Source organism: Salvelinus namaycush, chromosome 27 (assembly GCF_016432855.1).
Source record: "Salvelinus namaycush isolate Seneca chromosome 27, SaNama_1.0, whole genome shotgun sequence".
Lineage (NCBI taxonomy): Eukaryota > Metazoa > Chordata > Actinopteri > Salmoniformes > Salmonidae > Salvelinus > Salvelinus namaycush.
The window spans coordinates 16,955,092-16,974,263 of NC_052333.1; the positions used below are offsets into that span (position 1 = coordinate 16,955,092).

General features: G+C 46.2%; 1 protein-coding gene across 1 annotated transcript in view; it reads right to left on the bottom strand.

The window, feature by feature from the left end:
* Positions 1 to 19,172, bottom strand: part of LOC120022062 (triple functional domain protein-like) — a gene marked incomplete at its 5' end in the record, with an annotated part of 67,500 nt that overhangs the window by 40,862 nt on the left and 7,466 nt on the right. Inside the window, 8 exons of the mRNA XM_038965855.1 lie at positions 5,508 to 5,630; positions 7,704 to 7,934; positions 8,065 to 8,196; positions 9,848 to 10,039; positions 15,123 to 15,245; positions 16,167 to 16,380; positions 16,691 to 16,887; positions 17,070 to 17,174. Of these exons, the coding sequence (XP_038821783.1) occupies positions 5,508 to 5,630; positions 7,704 to 7,934; positions 8,065 to 8,196; positions 9,848 to 10,039; positions 15,123 to 15,245; positions 16,167 to 16,380; positions 16,691 to 16,887; positions 17,070 to 17,174 (1,317 nt within the window). The remainder of the gene's footprint in view (positions 1 to 5,507; positions 5,631 to 7,703; positions 7,935 to 8,064; positions 8,197 to 9,847; positions 10,040 to 15,122; positions 15,246 to 16,166; positions 16,381 to 16,690; positions 16,888 to 17,069; positions 17,175 to 19,172) is intronic.

Here is a 19,172-nt window from a genome sequence, read left to right on the forward strand (position 1 = left end):
TGCAATTGACAATGTAAGCTCTGTTGTGCACACGTGTGTACTGCTACTCACCAGAGGCCTGTACTTCGTTGACGTACTGCAGCAGCTCCTGTCCCTGGTGGATGACATCAAAGGTCAGGTTGTTCATGGTCAGGGCCTTGTCAGCGTGGTGCTGGAGTCTCTGTTCTGCCAGGGTCAGGTCCTCTGTATCAAACTCACTCATCTGAACACTCAACTCCTCGTTCCACGACTCCAGGTCTGAGATGATCTGGGGGGGAGAGAGAGAGAGAGAGAGAGAGAGAGAGAGAGAGAGAGAGAGAGAGAGAGAGAGATAGGTGAGATATATAGACTTCAGGTCTGAGATAATCTGGGGGGGGGGGAGAGAGAGAGAGAGAGAGAGATAGGTGAGATATATAGACTTCAGGTCTGAGATGATCTGGGGGGAGGGAGAGGGAGAGAGAGAGAGAGATAGGTGAGATATATAGACTTCAGGTCTGAGATGATTGGGGGGAGAGAGAGAGAGAAGATAGATAGTGAGATATATATACTTCAGGTCTGAGATGATCTGGGGGGGAGAGAGAGAGAGATAGGTGAGATATATAGACTTCAGGTCTGAGATGATCTGGGGGGAGAGAGAGAGAGAGAGAGAGAGAGATAGGTGAGATATATAGACTTCAGGTCTGAGATGATCTGGGTGGGAGAGAGAGAGAGAGAGAGAGATAGGTGAGATATATAGACTTCAGGTCTGAGATGATCTGGGGGGGAGAGAGAGAGAGAGATAGGTGAGATATATAGACTTCAGGTCTGAGATGATCTGGGGGGGAGGGAGAGGGAGAGAGAGAGAGAGAGAGAGATAGGTGAGATATATAGACTTCAGGTCTGAGATGATCTGGGGGGGGAGAGAGGAGAGAGAGAGAGAGAGATAGGTGAGATATATAGACTTCAGGTCTGAGATGATCTGGGGGGAGGAGGAGAGAGAGAGAGAGAGATAGGTGAGATATATAGACTTCAGGTCTGAGATGATCTGGGTGGGAGGGAGAGAGAGAGAGAGAGAGAGAGATAGGTGAGATATATAGACTTGAGGTCTGAGATGATCTGGGTGGGAGGGAGAGAGAGAGAGAGAGATAGGTGAGATATATAGACTTGAGGTCTGAGATGATCTGGGTGGGAGGGAGAGAGAGAGAGAGAGAGAGAGATAGGTGAGATATATAGACTTCAGGTCTGAGATGATCTGGGTGTGTATGTGAGAGTGAGTGAGTGAGTGAGTGAGTGAGTGAGTGAGTGAGTGAGTGAGAGAGGGAGGTGAGATATATTGACTTCAGGTCTGACGATCTGAGAAAGACCGAGAGAGAGTGGGACAGAGACAAAGACAAAGACCGAGACAGGTGTGGATACACACAAGTACATACATAAGGAAAAACATGCACACACACACACAAGGTGAGGAGACACACACGTGTATGACATGAATCAGGTCATCTGAAGACTACATTTAATCCCTGAGCTAAAGCCGAGACAAGGGTACTTTACAGGAACCACCTCTGCCACACACACCCTTTCCACACACTCACGTCAATGGCGTCCCTCTCGAAGATGCGTAGCTGCAGGAAGAGTTCCAGTTTGATCTTCCTCTCCTGAAACAGCTCCTCCATCTGAGCCTGGGCCTCATCCAGCTGCTGTAGGACACTCTCAATGTGGTTTATAGAGCTGTTGTGGGGAGTCTTGTTACTTGAGATAGCAGAGTCCCTACGACACGAGAGAACACACACACACATTGAAGAAAACACAAAGTTGAACGTACACACACACCTTATTCGGTGCAGCGGTAATTTCACTGGCACTGCTTCAATCACTGTATAATAACACACACACACAACACACACACACACACCACACACACACACACACACACACACACACACACACACACACACACACACACACACACACACACACACTCCTCTAATCTCTCACACACACAGTGTTGTAGCAAAGTCCTGGGGGATGTTACACAATAAGCCACACTGTTATGAAACCAGCATTATGTAACAATACTCAGAGGACAGAATACACCAGGGATGGAGACATAGAGAGAGAGAGATCGCGTCAGTGTGTGTGTGTGTGTGTGTATGTGTGTAGGAGGGCCAGGTCTCACCCCACACACTTGATATAAATACAACCAGAATCCTGGTCAGAGCAGTCAAATACATGCAGCTCTTCTAACTGTCAACCTCCTACTCCTTCTCATCTCTCCCTCAATTCCCGTTCTCTCTCCTCTGCCAGTTCACTATGGGAGGATGCTGTTCTCTCGCTCTCTCCTCTGCCAGTTCACTATGGGAGAATGCTGTTCTCTCTCTCTCCTCTGCCAGTTCACTATGGGAGGATGCTGTTCTCCCTCTCTCTCTCCTCTGCCAGTTCACTATGGGAGAATGCTGTTCTCTCTCTCTCCTCTGCCAGTTCACTATGGGAGAATGCTGTTCTCTCTCTCTCCTCTGCCAGTTCACTATGGGAGGATGCTGTTCTCTCTCTCTCTCCTCTGCCAGTTCACTATGGGAGGATGCTGTTCTCTCTCTCTCTCCTCTGCCAGTTCGCTATGGGAGAATGCTGTTCTCTCTCTCTCCTCTGCCAGTTCACTATGGGAGGATGCTGTCTCCTCTCTCTCTCCTCTGCCAGTTCACTATGGGAGAATGCTGTTCTCTCTCTCTCCTCTGCCAGTTCACTATGGGAGGATGCTGTTCTCCCTCTCTCTCTCCTCTGCCAGTTCACTATGGGAGAATGCTGTTCTCTCTCTCTCCTCTGCCAGTTCACGATGGGAGGATGCTTGTGTCTCCTCTCTCTTCTCCTCTGCCAGTTCACTATGGGAGAATGCTGTTCTCTCTCTCTCTCCTCTGCCAGTTCACTATGGGAGAATGCTGTTCTCTCTCTCTCTCTCCTCTGCCAGTTCACTATGGGAGAATGCTGTTCTCTCTCTCTCCTCTGCCAGTTCACTATGGGAGGATGCTGTTCTCTCTCTCTCCTCTGCCAGTTCGCTATGGGAGGATGCTGTTCTCTCTCTCTCTCCTCTGCCAGTTCGCTATGGGAGAATGCTGTTCTCTCTCTCTCCTCTGCCAGTTCACTATGGGAGAATGCTGTTCTCTCTCTCTCCTCTGCCAGTTCGCTATGGGAGGATGCTGTTCTCTCTCTCTCTCCTCTGCCAGTTCGCTATGGGAGAATGCTGTTCTCTCTCTCTCTCCTCTGCCAGTTCACTATGGGAGAATGCTGTTCTCTCTCTCTCCTCTGCCAGTTCGCTATGGGAGGATGCTGTTCTCCCTCTCTCCTCTGCCAGTTCGCTATGGGAGAATGTTGTTCTCTCCTCTCTCCTCTGCCGTTCACTATGGGAGAATGCTGTTCTCTCTCTCTCCTCTGCCAGTTCGCTATGGGAGGATGCTGTTCTCCCTCTCTCCTCTGCCAGTTCACTATGGAGAATGTTGTTTCTCTCTCTCTCTTCCTCTGCCAGTTCGCTATGGGAGGATGCTGTTCTCTCTCGTCTTCCTCTGCCAGTTCGCTATGGGAGGATGCTGTTCTCTCTCTCTCTCCTCTGCCAGTTCGCTATGGGAGGATGCTGTTCTCCCTCTCTCCTCTGCCAGTTCACTATGGGAGAATGCTGTTCTCCCTCTCTCCTCTGCCAGTTCACTATGGGAGAATGCTGTTCTCCCTCTCTCCTCTGCCAGTTCACTATGGGAGGATGCTGTTCTCCCTCTCTCCTCTGCCAGTTCACTATGGGAGGATGCTGTTCTCTCTCTCTCTCCTCTGCCAGTTCACTATGGGAGAATGCTGTTCTCTCTCTCTCTCCTCTGCCAGTTCGCTATGGGAGGATGCTGTTCTCTCTCTCTCCTCTGCCAGTTCACTATGGGAGGATGCTGTTCTCTCTCTCTCCTCTGCCAGTTCACTATGGGAGAATGCTGTTCTCTCTCCTCTGCCAGTTCACGATGGGAGAATGCTGTTCTCTCTCTCCTCTGCCAGTTCGCTATGAGAGAATGCTGTTCTCTCTCTCTCCTCTGCCAGTTCACTATGGGAGAATGCTGTTCTCTCTCTCTCCTCTGCCAGTTCAATATGGGAGAATGCTGTTCCCTCTCTCCTCTGCCAGTTCACTATGGGAGAATGCTGTTCTCTCTCTCTCCTCTGCCAGTTCGCTATGGGAGAATGCTGTTCCCTCTCTCCTCTGCCATTTCACTATGGGAGGAGGGTATTTTTTTTTTGAATGCTAGAGAGGAAGTACGTATGTGATAGAGAGGAAGTACTGTATGTGATAGAGAGAGGAAGTACTGTATGTGATAGAGAGAGGGAGTAGTGTATGTGAGAGAGGAAGTACCGTATGTGATAGAGAGAGGGAGTAGTGTATGTGATAGAGAGAGGGAGTACTGTATGTGATAGAGAGGAAGTACTGTATGTGATAGAGAGGAAGTACTGTATGTGATAGAGAGAGGAAGTACTGTATGTGATAGAGAGAGGAAGTACTGTATGTGATAGAGGGAGTACTGTATGTGAAAGAGAGAGGGAGTACTGTATGTGATAGAGAGAGGGAGTACTGTATGTGATAGAGAGAGGAAGTACTGTATGTGATAGAGAGAGGAAGTACTGTATGTGATAGAGAGAGGGAGTACTGTATGTGATAGAGAGAGGAAGTACTGTATGTGATAGAGAGAGGGAGTACTGTATGTGAAAGAGAGAGGGAGTACTGTATGTGATAGAGAGAGGAAGTACTGTATGTGATAGAGAGAGGGAGTACTGTATGTGATAGAGAGAGGAAGTACTGTATGTGATAGAGAGAGGAAGTACTGTATGTGATAGAGAGAGGAAGTACTGTATGTGATAGAGAGAGGGAGTACTGTATGTGATAGAGAGAGGAAGTACTGTATGTGATAGAGAGGAAGTACCGTATGTGATAGAGAGAGGAAGTACTGTATGTGATAGAGAGAGGAAGTACTGTATGTGATAGAGAGAGGAAGTACTGTATGTGATAGAGAGGGAGTATGTGATAGAGAGGGAGTATGTGATACAGAGAGGGAGTATGTGATACAGAGAGGGAGTATGTGATACAGAGAGGGAGTATGTGATAGAGGGAGTATGTGATACAGAGAGGGAGTATGTGATAGAGGGAGTATGTGATAGAGGGAGTATGTGATACAGAGAGGGAGTATGTGATACAGAGAGGGAGTATGTGATACAGAGAGGGAGTATGTGATACAGAGAGGGAGTATGTGATACAGAGAGGGAGTATGTGATACAGAGAGGGAGTATGTGATACAGAGAGGGAGTATGTGATAGAGGGAGTATGTGATACAGAGAGGGAGTATGTGATACAGAGAGGGAGTATGTGATAGAGGGAGTATGTGATACAGAGAGGGAGTATGTGATAGAGGGAGTATGTGATACAGAGAGGGAGTAGTATGTGATAAGAGAGATGAAAGGGAAATGTCAGAAAGGTTGACCAAGAGAGGAAAAGTAAAGAGAGAGAAAAATGTAAAAGCACAGGGGTTCTATCCTACCTGGGCGACCTCCTCGAAGTCCTCATGTCGTTTCTGTAGTGCTCTGGCTCGATGGAGGGACTTCCCAACGCCTGTGTGTTTACTCAGGAACGCCTCCCCGTGGTTCTCTATCCAGTCCAGAACCTGCACACACACAAGTATGCACAGTTAGCTAAGTGGCATAGAATTTGAGGCTGTGGGCCACAGGAAAAATGCAGTGTCATGCTGCCAGTCCACTAGGGGAGCTCTAGGGTTGATAGACAGAACAGCATACTACTCCAGTCAGAAGACAGAGAGAGATGACAGAGAGGATGAGTTCCCTCCCGTCTGGTCCTGTCTAGATGAGATACAGCTTTTGTAAAATTGAAGTCAAGTTGCATTTTTTGCATTTTAGCTAACCCTAACCCTTTTCCCTACCTGCTATGTTAATTCTCCTAACCTGCTGCGTAAGTTCTCCTAAACCTGCTATGACAAATCTATTTTGACAAAAGCTGTATCCCATCTAAACAAAACCCTCCCGTCCCTACCTCTTTTCTTTCTCCCTCTTCACACCTTCCTTGTCATGCTCTCTCCCTCCTCTTTCTATATCCCTCTCTCTCTCTACCTCTACCACTTGGCAGAATACAACTCATCTGAATACTGGCCAGCAGCATCACCATGGCAACAGTTACCTTGGCTACGAGGGTGAGACTAGTGAGTGTGTCCATACATTTCTAGTATATGTATCATGTACAGCCTTCAGAAAGTATTCACACCCCTTGACTTTATCCACAATTTGCTGTGTTACTTATTTCAATTTTTTATCACTGGTCTAAAAAACACAATATCCTGTAATGTCAAAGTGGAATTATATTTTTCAGTTTTTTTTTTACTAATGAATTGAAAATGAAAATCTGAAATGTCTTGAGTCATTAAGTATTCAACCCCTTTATGGCAATCCTAAATAAATTCACGAGTAAAAATGTGCTTAACACGTCATAAAATAAGTTGCATGGACTCACGGTGTGAAATAATAGTGTTTAACATGACTTTGAATGACTACCTCATCTCTGTACCCCACACATACAGATAATGGTAAGGTCCCTCAGTCAAGCAGTGAATTTCAAACACAGATTCAACCACAAAGACCAGGGAGAGAACCTATTGGTAGATGGGTAAAACTAAAAAAAAAAGACTTTACATACATACATATACACACACACACACACACACACACACACACACACACACACACACACACACACACACACACACACACACACACACACACACACACACACACACACACACACACACACACACACACACACACACACACACACACACACATACATCTTTGAGCATGGTGAAGTTATTAATTACGCTACAAAATTACAGGCGTCATTCCAAACTCAGTTGCCAGAGAGGAAGGAAACCGTTCAGGCATTTCACCATGAGGCCAATGGTGACTTAAAAACAGTTAGAGTTTAATGGCTGTGATAGGAGAAAAATGCAATAAAACTGCAAAAAATGTGGCAAAGAAATTAACTTTATGTCCTGAATACATAGAGTTATGTTTGGGGCAAATCCAACAACACATCACTGAGTACCACTCTTCATATTTTCAAGCATGGTGGTGACTGCATCATGTTATGGTTATGCTTGTCATCGGCAAGGACTAGGGAGTTTTTAAGATAAAAAGAAACGGAATAGCACTAAGCACAAGCAAAGTCCTAGAGGAAAACCTGGTTCAGTCGGCTTTTTAACATACACTGGGAGACAAACTCACCTTTCAGCAGGACAACAACCTAAAACACGAGGCCAATTATTACCTGGAGTTGATTACCAAGACGACATTGAATGTTCCTGAGTGTCTTAGAGACTTACCCAGAAAGACTCATAGCTGTAATCGCTGCCAAAGGTGCTTCTACAAAGTCTTGACTCAGGGGTGTGAATACTTATGCAAATGAGATATTTCTGTATTTAATGTTCAATACATTTGCAAACATTTCTAAAAACAGGCTTTCACTTTATCATTATGTGGTATTGTGCGTAGATGGGTGAGACATTTTTTTAAATTCAGGCTGTAACACAACAAAATGTGGAATAAGTCAATGGGTATGAAACCTTTCTGAAGGCACTGTATGTGATCCCTGCGGGCATTCAACCAACAACCTTGGGAAGAGCTTGGCTCTAGCAACGCTAACTGAGCCACACAGGAACATAACTAGTCCACACCTGCTGTACGTCTTGCTGGAACACACACAGCTGGAGCCTCTGGTGCAGACGGACTTTTCGGTGTTGCCAGATATTCTCCAGTTGTCTCTGGTGGTGCAGCACCTCGTGTATCACATCCAGCACGTGGTGCACCGCCTTGCTGTAGTTGGCCGAGGCTGTCAGCGAATCAGCTCCCCCCGGGGTCAGAGGGCGCTGGAGCTTATCCAATAAGGCCTTACCGTCTTGGCTGACCTGGGGGAGGGGGAGGGAGGAAGGGGTGATCACATACATACAAACACACACGTATAGAACTTGCTAGTGACACCTCACACACACCCACACACAGGTATGTTACCTCTGGGTATGCAGCAGTGCCGTTTACCTCTGAGTAGGCAGCAGTGATGTGTTCGTAGAGGCCCTGGTGGTGGTGGATAGCATCTTCTAGGTCCTGGAGCTCCGAGGGTAGATCCACCTCTCCACACGCTTTACACCACGAGTCCACATTACTCATGTACTGTAGAGAGAGACGACACACATCCTACATACATCACAGGAGGCTGCTGAGAGGAGGGCGCCTCGAAATAATGGCTGGAATGGAGTGAATGGAATGGTGAACTCGATGACCATTTCATTGATTCCGTTCCAGCCATTACTATGAGCCTGTCGTCCCCGATTAAGGTGCCACATATTATATAAACACACACACAATTTATACACGGCAAACAACTTAAAACACACACATATTACACACACACAACAAAAGGTATATACTATTGTTCTATTCTGTATTATTCAGAGATTCACTGAATGATTCTACCATGATGACCTGGATTTCACATGGCTAGGTTAGATCTCTGTAAATGATTCTACCATGACGACCTGGATTTCACATGGCTAGGTTAGATCTCTGTAAATGATTCTACCATGACGACCTGGATTTCACATGGCTAGGTTAGATCTCTGTAAATGATTCTACCATGATGACCTGGATTTCACATGGCTAGGTTAGATCTCTGTAAATGATTCTACCATGACGACCTGGATTTCACATGGCTAGGTTAGATCTCTGTAAATGATTCTACCATGACGACCTGGATTTCACATGGCTAGGTTATATCTCTGTAAATGATTCTACCATGATGACCTGGATTTCACATGGCTAGGTTATATCTCTGTAAATGATTCTACCATGACGACCTGGATTTCACATGGCTAGGTTAGATCTCTGTAAATGATTCTACCATGATGACCTGGATTTCACATGGCTAGGTTATATCTCTGTAAATGATTCTACCATGATGACCTGGATTTCACATGGCTAGGTTAGATCTCTGTAAATGATTCTACCATGATGACCTGGATTTCACATGGCTAGGTTAGATCTCTGTAAATGATTCTACCATGATGACCTGGATTTCACATGGCTAGGTTAGATCTCTGTAAATGATTCTACCATGATGACCTGGATTTCACATGGCTAGGTTAGATCTCTGTAAATGATTCTACCATGACGACCTGGATTTCACATGGCTAGGTTAGATCTCTGGAAATGATTCTACCATGACGACCTGGATTTCACATGGCTAGGTTAGATCTCTGTAAATGATTCTACCATGACGACCTGGATTTCACATGGCTAGGTTAGATCTCTGGAAATGATTCTACCATGATGACCTGGATTTCACATGTCTAGGTTAGATCTCTGGAAATGATTCCAATCCTTATGGGACAATAGAGGAAGACATAGCAGAGAAAATGTTTTAAAAATATGCCTCATGTGGGAATATTAAACAGACAGTAGGATTCTAATCAAATGTTAATCTCACTGTTCGACCACATCATACACTGATCACACACACAAGGGGATGTGTGCATGTACGTGTGCATGTATTCTCCATGTGCCTGCCCTCGAGCAATCAGAATATACAAAGAGAGAGAGGCTTTCTGAAGTAGTATCGATAGGAAATGGTTAAATTCCTTGGAAAACGCACTGTTTTTCTTTCTTTAACTGTGGAACATGAAAATAATAATGATAACCGCCCAGATTCTGTATTTGGAATTAAACAAACGAATCAATTATCTGTGTGTTTGCCTGGATATGTGTGTTCCTGCATATGCGTATAAAGCATGTTCACACCGCTAGAGTGTGTACCACCACCACCCACCTGGTCACATTTCTGGTGGAAGGCGGCAGACATCTCCAGCAGTGTGCTGCGTTCGTCCAGGGCAGCAGCGAAGGCTTTCCACTCCGCTTCCAGCTGACCTGAGATCTGTTTAATCTGCACCGAGGCATAGTGACCAGACTCCAACAGCCTGTTACCCACGGACATGATCCTGTTGATGTTCACATACACATTCTGGAGAGGATGGAGGAGAGAGAGAATCACTAAAACAATACAAAAATACACTACGGAAAAAGAAGGAACAGCACGTCAGAAATCAGCTCAATGTAATTGAAGAATCCATAGACTCTAACCACTTCTGGGAAAATTGGAAAACACTAAACAAACAACAACATGAAGAGTTATCTGTCCAAAACGGAGATGTATGGGTAAACCACTTCTCCAATCTTGTTGGCCCTATAACAAAGAACAAACAGCAAAAACATATACATGATCAAATACAAATCTTAGAATCAACTATTAAAGACAACAAGAACCCACTGGATTCTCCAATTACATTGAATGAACTACAACACAGAATACAAACCCTCCAACCCAAAAAAGGCCTGTGGTGTTGATGGTATCCTCAATGAAATGATCAAATATACAGATCACAAATTTCAATTGGCTGTACTTAAACTCTTTAACATCATCCGCAGCTCTGGCTTCTTCCCCCAATATTTGGAACCAAGAACTGATCATCCCAATCTACAAAAGTGGAGCCAAATTTGACACCAATAACTACAGTGGGTTATGCGTCAACAGCAACCTTGGGAAAATCCTCTGCATTATCATTAACAGCAGACTCGTACATTTCCTCAGTGAAAACAATGTAATGAGCACATTTCAGATTGGCTTTTTAGCATATTACCATACGACAGACCACGTATTCACCCTGCCCTCCCTAATTGACAAACAAACATACCAAAACAAAGGCAAAGTCTTCTCATGCTTTGTTGATTTCAAAAAAGCTCTTGACTCAATTTGGCATGAGGGTCTGCTATACAAATTGATGGAAAGTGAGGTTGGGGGAAAAACATACATTATTAAATCCATGTACACAAACAACACACACATTCCTTTCCACAGGGCTGTGGGGTGAGACAGGGATGCCACTTAAGCCCCACCCTTTTCAACACATACACTACCGGTCAAAAGTTTTAGAACATCTACTCATTCAAGGGTTTTTCTTTATTTTTACTATTTTCTACATTGTAGAATAATAGTGAAGAAATTAAAACTATGAAATAACACAAATGGAATCATGTAGTAACCAAAAACGTGTTAAACAAATCAAAATATATTTTATATTTGAGATTCTTCAAATAGCCAGCTTTTGCCTAGATGACAGCTTTGCACACGCTTGGCATTCTCTCAACCAGCTTCACGAGGTAGTCACCTGGAATGCTTTTCAATTAACAGGTGTGCCTTCTTAAGTTCATTTGTAGGAATTTCTGGCAAAAAAATACTTCACAAAATGGGAAAAACACCAAATTGAGACTCTGCATGTAGAATTCTGCAAAAATATTCTCCGTGTACAATGTAAAACACCAAATAATGCATGCAGAGCAGAATTAGGCCGATACACGCTAATTATCAAAATCCAGAAAAGAGCCATTCAATTCTACAACCACCTAAAAGGAAGCGATTCCCAAACCTTCCATAACAAAGCCATCACCTACAGAGAGATGAACCTGGAGAAGAGCTCCCTAAGCAAGCAGGTCCTGGGGCTCTGTTCAAACACATACAGACCCCAAAGAGGCCCAGGACAGCAACACAATTCCAACCAAAGGAGGGAGGGAGAGAGAGGAGAACATGGGGAGAGAGAGAGAGAGAGCAAGAGGGGGACGGGGTGAGGAAGGGGAGAGGGAGAAAGAGGGGGACTGGGTGGGGAAGGGGGAGGGAGCGAGTGGGGGACAGGGGGAGGGGGGGAGAGAGGGTCGGGGTGAGAAAGGGAGGAGGGAGAGAGGGGGACAGGGTGAGAGAGAGGGACGGGGTGGAGAAGGGGTAGAGAGAGGGGAACAGGGTGGAGAAGGGGGGGGGGGGGGAGAGAGGGGAACGGGGTGAGGAAGGGGAGAGGGAGAAAGAGGGGGACTGGGTGGGGAAGGGGGAGGGAGAGAGTGGGGGACAGGGGAGGGAGAGAGAGAGGGTCGGGGTGAGGAAGGGAGGAGGGAGAGAGGGAGACGGGGTGAGAGAGAGAGAGAGAAGGGGAGGAGAAAGAGGGACGGGGCGGAGAAGGGGTAGAGAGAGAGGGGAACAGGGTGGAGAAGGGGGAGGGAGAGAGAGGGGAACAGGGGGGAGAGAGAGATAGAGGGGTATAGGGTGGGGAAAAGAGAGAGGGGGAAGGGGGAGGGAGAGAGGGGGGGATGGGGTGGGGAAGGGGGAGGGAGGGAGAGAGAGCGGGACAGGGTGGGGAAGGGAAGGGGGAGGGAGAGAGAGGAAGAGATAGATTTGGCTTATTTTGCTATTCAGATATCTTTATATTTATTTGTCTGTTATTTCATAACAAGCCAAAAACAAAAGAATTGGAGTCAGCACTTTGTCCACACAAAACAAAACGTAGCTCACAGGCAAAGGACATCAATCTATGTTAGTGGATCACAGTGATTCTTCTGAAGGTAGAACATAAATAAAAAGATTGAGTGATGCAAGTATGGAAGGACGCCAGCTTTGTAATAGCTACCTATGGTCTCCCTACTGACCTAGCCTCAGAGCATCTGAACTAATCACGGTATGTGTGCACACCAGAGGGGGACAGAGAGACAAAACAAAAAGAGAATTACTTGACACATTGGAAAGAATTTACAAAAAAAACTGAGCAAACTAGAATGCTATTTGGCCCTAAACAGAGAGTACACAGTGGCAGAATACCTGACCACTGTGACTGACCCAAAATGAAGGAAAGCTTTGACTATGTACAGACTCAGTGAGCATAGCCTTGCTATTGAGAAAGGCCGCCGAAGGCAGACTTGGCTCTCAAGAGAAGACAGGCTATGTTCACGCTGCCCACAAAATGAGGTGGAAACTGAGCTGCACTTCCTAACCTCCTGTCAAATGTATGACAATATTAGAGACACATATTCCCCTCAGATTACACAGACCCACAAAGAATTTAAAAACAAATCCAATTTTGCTAAACTCCCATATGTATTGGGTGAAATACCACAGTGTGCGGAAATAACAGATTTGTAACCTGTTGCCACAAGAAAAAGGCAATTAAAAGGCAGTGAAGAACAAACCCCATTGTAAATACAACCTATATTTATGTTTATTTATTTTCCCTTTTGTACTTTAACTATTTGCACATCATTACAACACTGTAAATAGTGTAATGTTTACTGTACATTTTTAATGTTTATTTCACTTTTGTTTATTATCTACTTCGTTTGCTTTGGCAATGTTAACATATGTTGCCCATGCCAAAAAAGCCCCTTAAATTGAAATAGAAAATTGAGAGGAAGAGACAGAGAGAGAAAGACAGAGAGAGAGAGAGAGAGAGAGCGACAGAGACAGAGAGAGCAATTGTATTGATTTTAGTGCAGAGCTAAATGTCAGTGCCAGTTTCCATCATCTAGCTGAGGCAATACATTAGATTCATCTCCTGCTTTAAAGGGGTAATCCGCAGTTGAAACAATAACAAGGCATTCTATCATTAATTTATACTTCAGAAAATGTACAGTGCATTCAGAAAGTATTCAGACGCCTTGACTTTTGAAAATGTTGTTACGTTAGACTTATTTTAAAATGTATTAAATACATTTTTTCCGTCATCAATCTACACACAATACCCTATAATGACAAAGCAAAAACAGGTTCTTAGAACTGTTTTCAAATGTATTAAATATAAAAAACTAAAATAATTACATTTACATAAGTATTCAGACCCTTTACTCAGTACTTTGTTGAAGCACCTTTGGCAGCAATTACAGCCTCAAGTCGTTGAGTATGACGCTACAAGCTTGGCAAACCTGTATTTGGGGAGTTTCTCCCATTCTTCTCTGCAGATCTTCTCAAGCTCTGTCAGGTTGGATTGGAAGCATTGCTGCACAGATATTTTCAGCCCTGTACAGATATATTCAATCTGGTTCCAGTCCGGGCTCTGGCTGGGTCATTCAAGGACATTTAGACACTTGTCCCGAAGTCACTCCTGCATTGTCTTGGCTGTGTGCTTAAGGTTGTTGTTCTGTTGGAAGGTGAACCTTGGCCCAAGTCTGAGGTCCTAAGCGCTCTGGAGCAGGTTTTCATCAAGGATCTCTCTGTACTTTGCTCCGTTCATCTTTCCCTCGACCCTGACTAGCCTCCCAGTCCCTGCCACTGAAAAACATTCCTACAGCATGATGCTGCCACCACCATGCTTCACCGTGGCTCCCGTCTGGCCACTCTACCATAAAGGCCTGATTGGTGGAGGGCTGCAGAGATGGTTGTCCTTCTGGAAGATTGTCCTTCTGGAATGTTCTCCCATCTCCACAGAGGAACTTTGGAGCTCTGTAAGAGTGACCATCGGGTTCTTGATCACCTCCCTGACCAAGGCCCTTCTCCCCTGGTTGCTCAGTTTGGCCGGGCGGCCAACCCTAGGAAGAGTCTTGGTGGTTCCAAACTTCTTCCATTTAAGAATGATGGAGGCCACTGTGTTCTTGGGGACCTTCAATGCTGCAGGTACCCCATTTTTTGGTATGCTTCCCCAGATCTGTGCCTCAACACTATCCTGTCTCTGAACTCTACGGACAATTCCTTCAACCTCATGGCTAGTTTTGTCTGACATTCACCGTCAACTGTGGGACCTTACATAGACAGGTGTGTGCCTTTCTAAATCATGTCCAATCAATTGAATTTACCACAGGTAGACTCAAATCAAGTTGTAGAAACATCTCAAGGATGATCAATGGAAACGGGATGCACCTGAGCTCAATTTTGAGTCTCATAGCAAAGGGTCTGAAAACGTATGTAAATAAGGTATCTGTTGTTTTTTTTATACATTTGCAAACATTTCTAAAAACCTGTTTTCACTTTGTCATTATGAGGTAGTGTGTAGATTGATGAGGATTTTTATTTAATTTAATCCATTTTAACAAAATGTGGAAAGAGAGAAGGGGTCTGAATACTTTCTGAATGCACTGCAGAATGCAGAAACTGCAGAATGCCTCTAAAGTCATTCATAACCATTACGTAAGCCAGTATGGACACAGCTTCTAGTTATCTAACAGCCCGCTGCTCAGTGTGTGCGTGTGTGTTGTGTGTGCGTGTGCATGTGTGTTGATTCCGGTCTGTGTGTTCTTACCATGCAGTTCATAGCGAAGTGGTTGTGTTGAGTCTGTAGCTCCATGGCGTGAGGGTGGTTGTTGCCGATCTCTGTGTAGCCGGCCAGGAACAGACCCTTGTTGTGCATGATCCAATCAAACATCTGTAAAAGTCCCACACACACACGTTAGAGATGGGATAGGGCAGGCAGCCAACAGCTACAGATGGTAGTGTGTTTGTGGGTGTATCTTTGTGTGTACTCTATGTGTTGAGTGTCTATGTTTTCACGTGTGCATGTAGAAACGTGAGCGCGCAAAAACACTTGCTTGCACATCTATATATATATAGACGTATCTGCACAAAGCACAGGGAGAAGAGCGATGGACTGAGTGTCAGAAGAGAAAACCAACAGGCTTTTCAGAGCCAACTACTGTCCACGGTGTCCTAGCAACAAGCCCTTACCGCAGTCCAACACTGCAATCTGTATACTTTACTGAAACGATCCATCTATTATCCCCTATTTATCAGTATATTAGACTAGAACTATTCACCCCCCTTCACACACACAGCAAATCATACTAGCACTTGTAACTGTTGCACTTTTCTTTTCCTTTACCACCCACCCACCCACCCACCCACCCACCCCCCCACCCACCCACCCACCCACCCACCCACCCACCCACCCACCCACCCACCCACCCACCCATCCATCCATCCATCCATCCATCCATCCATCCATCCATCCATCCATCCATCCATCCATCCATCCATCCATCCATCCATCCATCCATCCATCCATCCATCCATCCATCCATCCATCCATCCATCCATCCATCCATCCATCCATCCATCCATCCATCCATCCATCCATCCATCCATCCATCCATCCATCCATCCATCCATCCATCCATCCATCCATCCATCCATCCATCCATCCATCCATCCATCCATCCATCCATCCATCCATCCATCCATCCATCCATCCATCCATCCATCCATCCATCCATCCATCCATCCATCCATCCATCCATCCATCCATCCATCCATCCATCCATCCATCCATCCATCCATCCATCCATGGTACCTTCTCAGCGTCCTGTTCAAAGAGGCGGAGCTGGAAGCACTGGTCCAGCTGCAGTTTCCTGATGTGCCAGGCCTGGTGGAGGTGTTGCCGTGTGGTGTGTAGTTTGTCCAGCAGGGTGGCGACGCGCGGCACCAGCCCCTGGGTGTCAGCATTACACACACCGCTGGCGTTAGAGTTCCTGTACGACTCACTGCTCTGGATACGCTGCAGCAACCTTGGAGAGGACACACAACACACACACACACACACACACACACACACACACACACACACACACACACACACACACACACACACACACACACACACACACACACACACACACACACACACACACACACACACACACACACACACACACACACATCATCAGAAGAGTATAATTAGCCTCACCATCACTCTGTTTGTGAGTGAGTGAGTGAGTGAGTGAGTGAGTGAGTGAGTGAGTGAGTGAGTGAGTGAGTGAGTGAGTGAACGCATGTCTACGTCAATGTGTGTGTGTGTACGTGTGGTGCATAGCCTACCTCTGTCCCTCCGTATCCAGTTCCTCTATAGGAGCTTTGATGACCTTCTTCTTCAGCGTGGCGTGTTCCTCTATCATGCGCCGCGCCCCGTCCAGGTCTGTGGGGAAGTCTTTCCTCGCCACCACCTCCTGCATCTCCTCCAGCCTCGACAACATGTGACCCGCGTGCCCCGTAAACTCCTCAAACGCAACCCGCACCTGGAAAAGAACACAGATATGGATGTATTGATTAACTTCTGGTTGTAGTACTGACTAAGACAGCTACATTGTGTGTGTGTGTTTGTGTGTGTGTGTGTGTTTTAGTTTCTATATATATCTCTTATCTAAAAATAAGGCCAACCATTGATTCATTGATTGATTAATTGATTGGCAGGATGTACCTCGATCCACTCATCATGGTTGTATTCAAGACTTCCCTCGAAGTCAGCGGTCAGCTGGGAGGGGTCAACCACCTTAGACAGACCCTCCAACGATACCATGGTGGTCTAGAGAGAATACGGGAGAGGGGGGAGGAAGAGAGGGGAGACGTAGGGGGAGGGGGAGAGAGAGAGATGAGGAAGAAAGATGACGAGGGAAGGGAAAGATAGGGACGAGAGTGAGGGATAGAGAAGATTTTAATCAATTCCAACCGAATCATCACAGCTTTTTGGTTAACAATGGTAGACAGGACCAGGAGAAGCTCACCCCATGCCCACCCCGTGCCCACCCCATGCCCACCCCGTGCCCACTCCGTCAGTGGCCCACACAACACTAATGGTGATTCAGACACTCAGACAGAAAGTTGAGATTGGCTGTGACAAAAAGGGGAGTGGACAGAGATAAATGATTCTGAGGTCTCATCTCCCTCTTCATCTTGATAGTCTGATGATTTATATAACGTTTTTTGGGGACATTTATAAAATTACTTTTTGCTCAGAAAAGGTAAAGACATGTCTGTACAGATTGAGAAATATGGGAGAGATTGTTTCCATTCTCAAGTGCTTTATGTTGCCAAGATAATACCAACCCACACAGCAAGGTTAACACCCACACTGTGTCAGATTGAAGGATAGAGAGAGGAGAGAGGGATGAGGAGAGAGACCTGACAAAGCCTTGCGTGGGCAGGATGATAGTCAGAATGAGAGAAGGAGTGATGGAAGAAACAAATTAAAGATGCATAGCCCTCTAAATCCAAAAAAAGGCAGAGGAGAAAATCACAACAAGTCGAGGTTAGAACGTGTCAGCCCATCTCTCCATCTCTCGCTCTATTCCCTCCATCTCTCGCTCTATTCCCTCCATCTCTCGCTCTATTCCCTCCATCTCTCGCTCTATTCCCTCCATCTCTCGCTCTATTCCCTCCATCTCTCGCTCTATTCCCTCCATCTCTCGCTCTATTCCCTCCATCTCTCGCTCTACTCCCTCCATCTCTCGCTCTACTCCCTCCATCTCTCGCTCTACTCCCTCCATCTCTCGCTCTATTCCCTCCATCTCTCGCTCTACTCCCTCCATCTCTCGCTCTACTCCCTCCATCTCTCGCTCTACTCCCTCCATCTCTCGCTCTACTCCCTCCATCTCTCGCTCTACTCCCTCCATCTCTCGCTCTATTCCCTCCATCTCTCGCTCTATTCCCTCCATCTCTCGCTCTACTCCCTCCATCTCTCGCTCTACTCCCTCCATCTCTCGCTCTATTCCCTCCATCTCTCGCTCTACTCCCTCCATCTCTCGCTCTATTCCCTCCATCTCTCGCTCTACTCCCTCCATCTCTCGCTCTACTCCCTCCATCTCTCGCTCTATTCCCTCCATCTCTCGCTCTATTCCCTCCATCTCTCGCTCTATTCCCTCCATCTCTCGCTCTATTCCCTCCATCTCTCGCTCTATTCCCTCCATCTCTCGCTCTATTCCCTCCATCTCTCGCTCTATTCCCTCCATCTCTCGCTCTACTCCCTCCATCTCTCGCTCTACTCCCTCCATCTCTCGCTCTACTCCCTCCATCTCTCGCTCTATTCCCTCCATCTCTCGCTCTACTCCCTCCATCTCTCGCTCTACTCCCTCCATCTCTCGCTCTACTCCCTCCATCTCTCGCTCTACTCCCTCCATCTCTCGCTCTACTCCCTCCATCTCTCGCTCTACTCCCTCCATCTCTCGCTCTATTCCCTCCATCTCTCGCTCTATTCCCTCCATCTCTCGCTCTACTCCCTCCATCTCTCGCTCTACTTCCCTCCATCTCTCGCTCTATTCCCTCCATCTCTCGCTCTACTCCCTCCATCTCTCGCTCTATTCCCTCCATCTCTCGCTCTACTCCCTCCATCTCTCGCTCTACTCCCTCCATCTCTCGCTCTACTCCCTCCATCTCTCGCTCTACTCCCTCCATCTCTCGCTCTACTCCCTCCATCTCTCGCTCTACTTCCCTCCATCTCTCGCTCTATTCCCTCCATCTCTCGCTCTATTCCCTCCATCTCTCGCTCTATTCCCTCCATCTCTCGCTCTACTCCCTCCATCTCTCG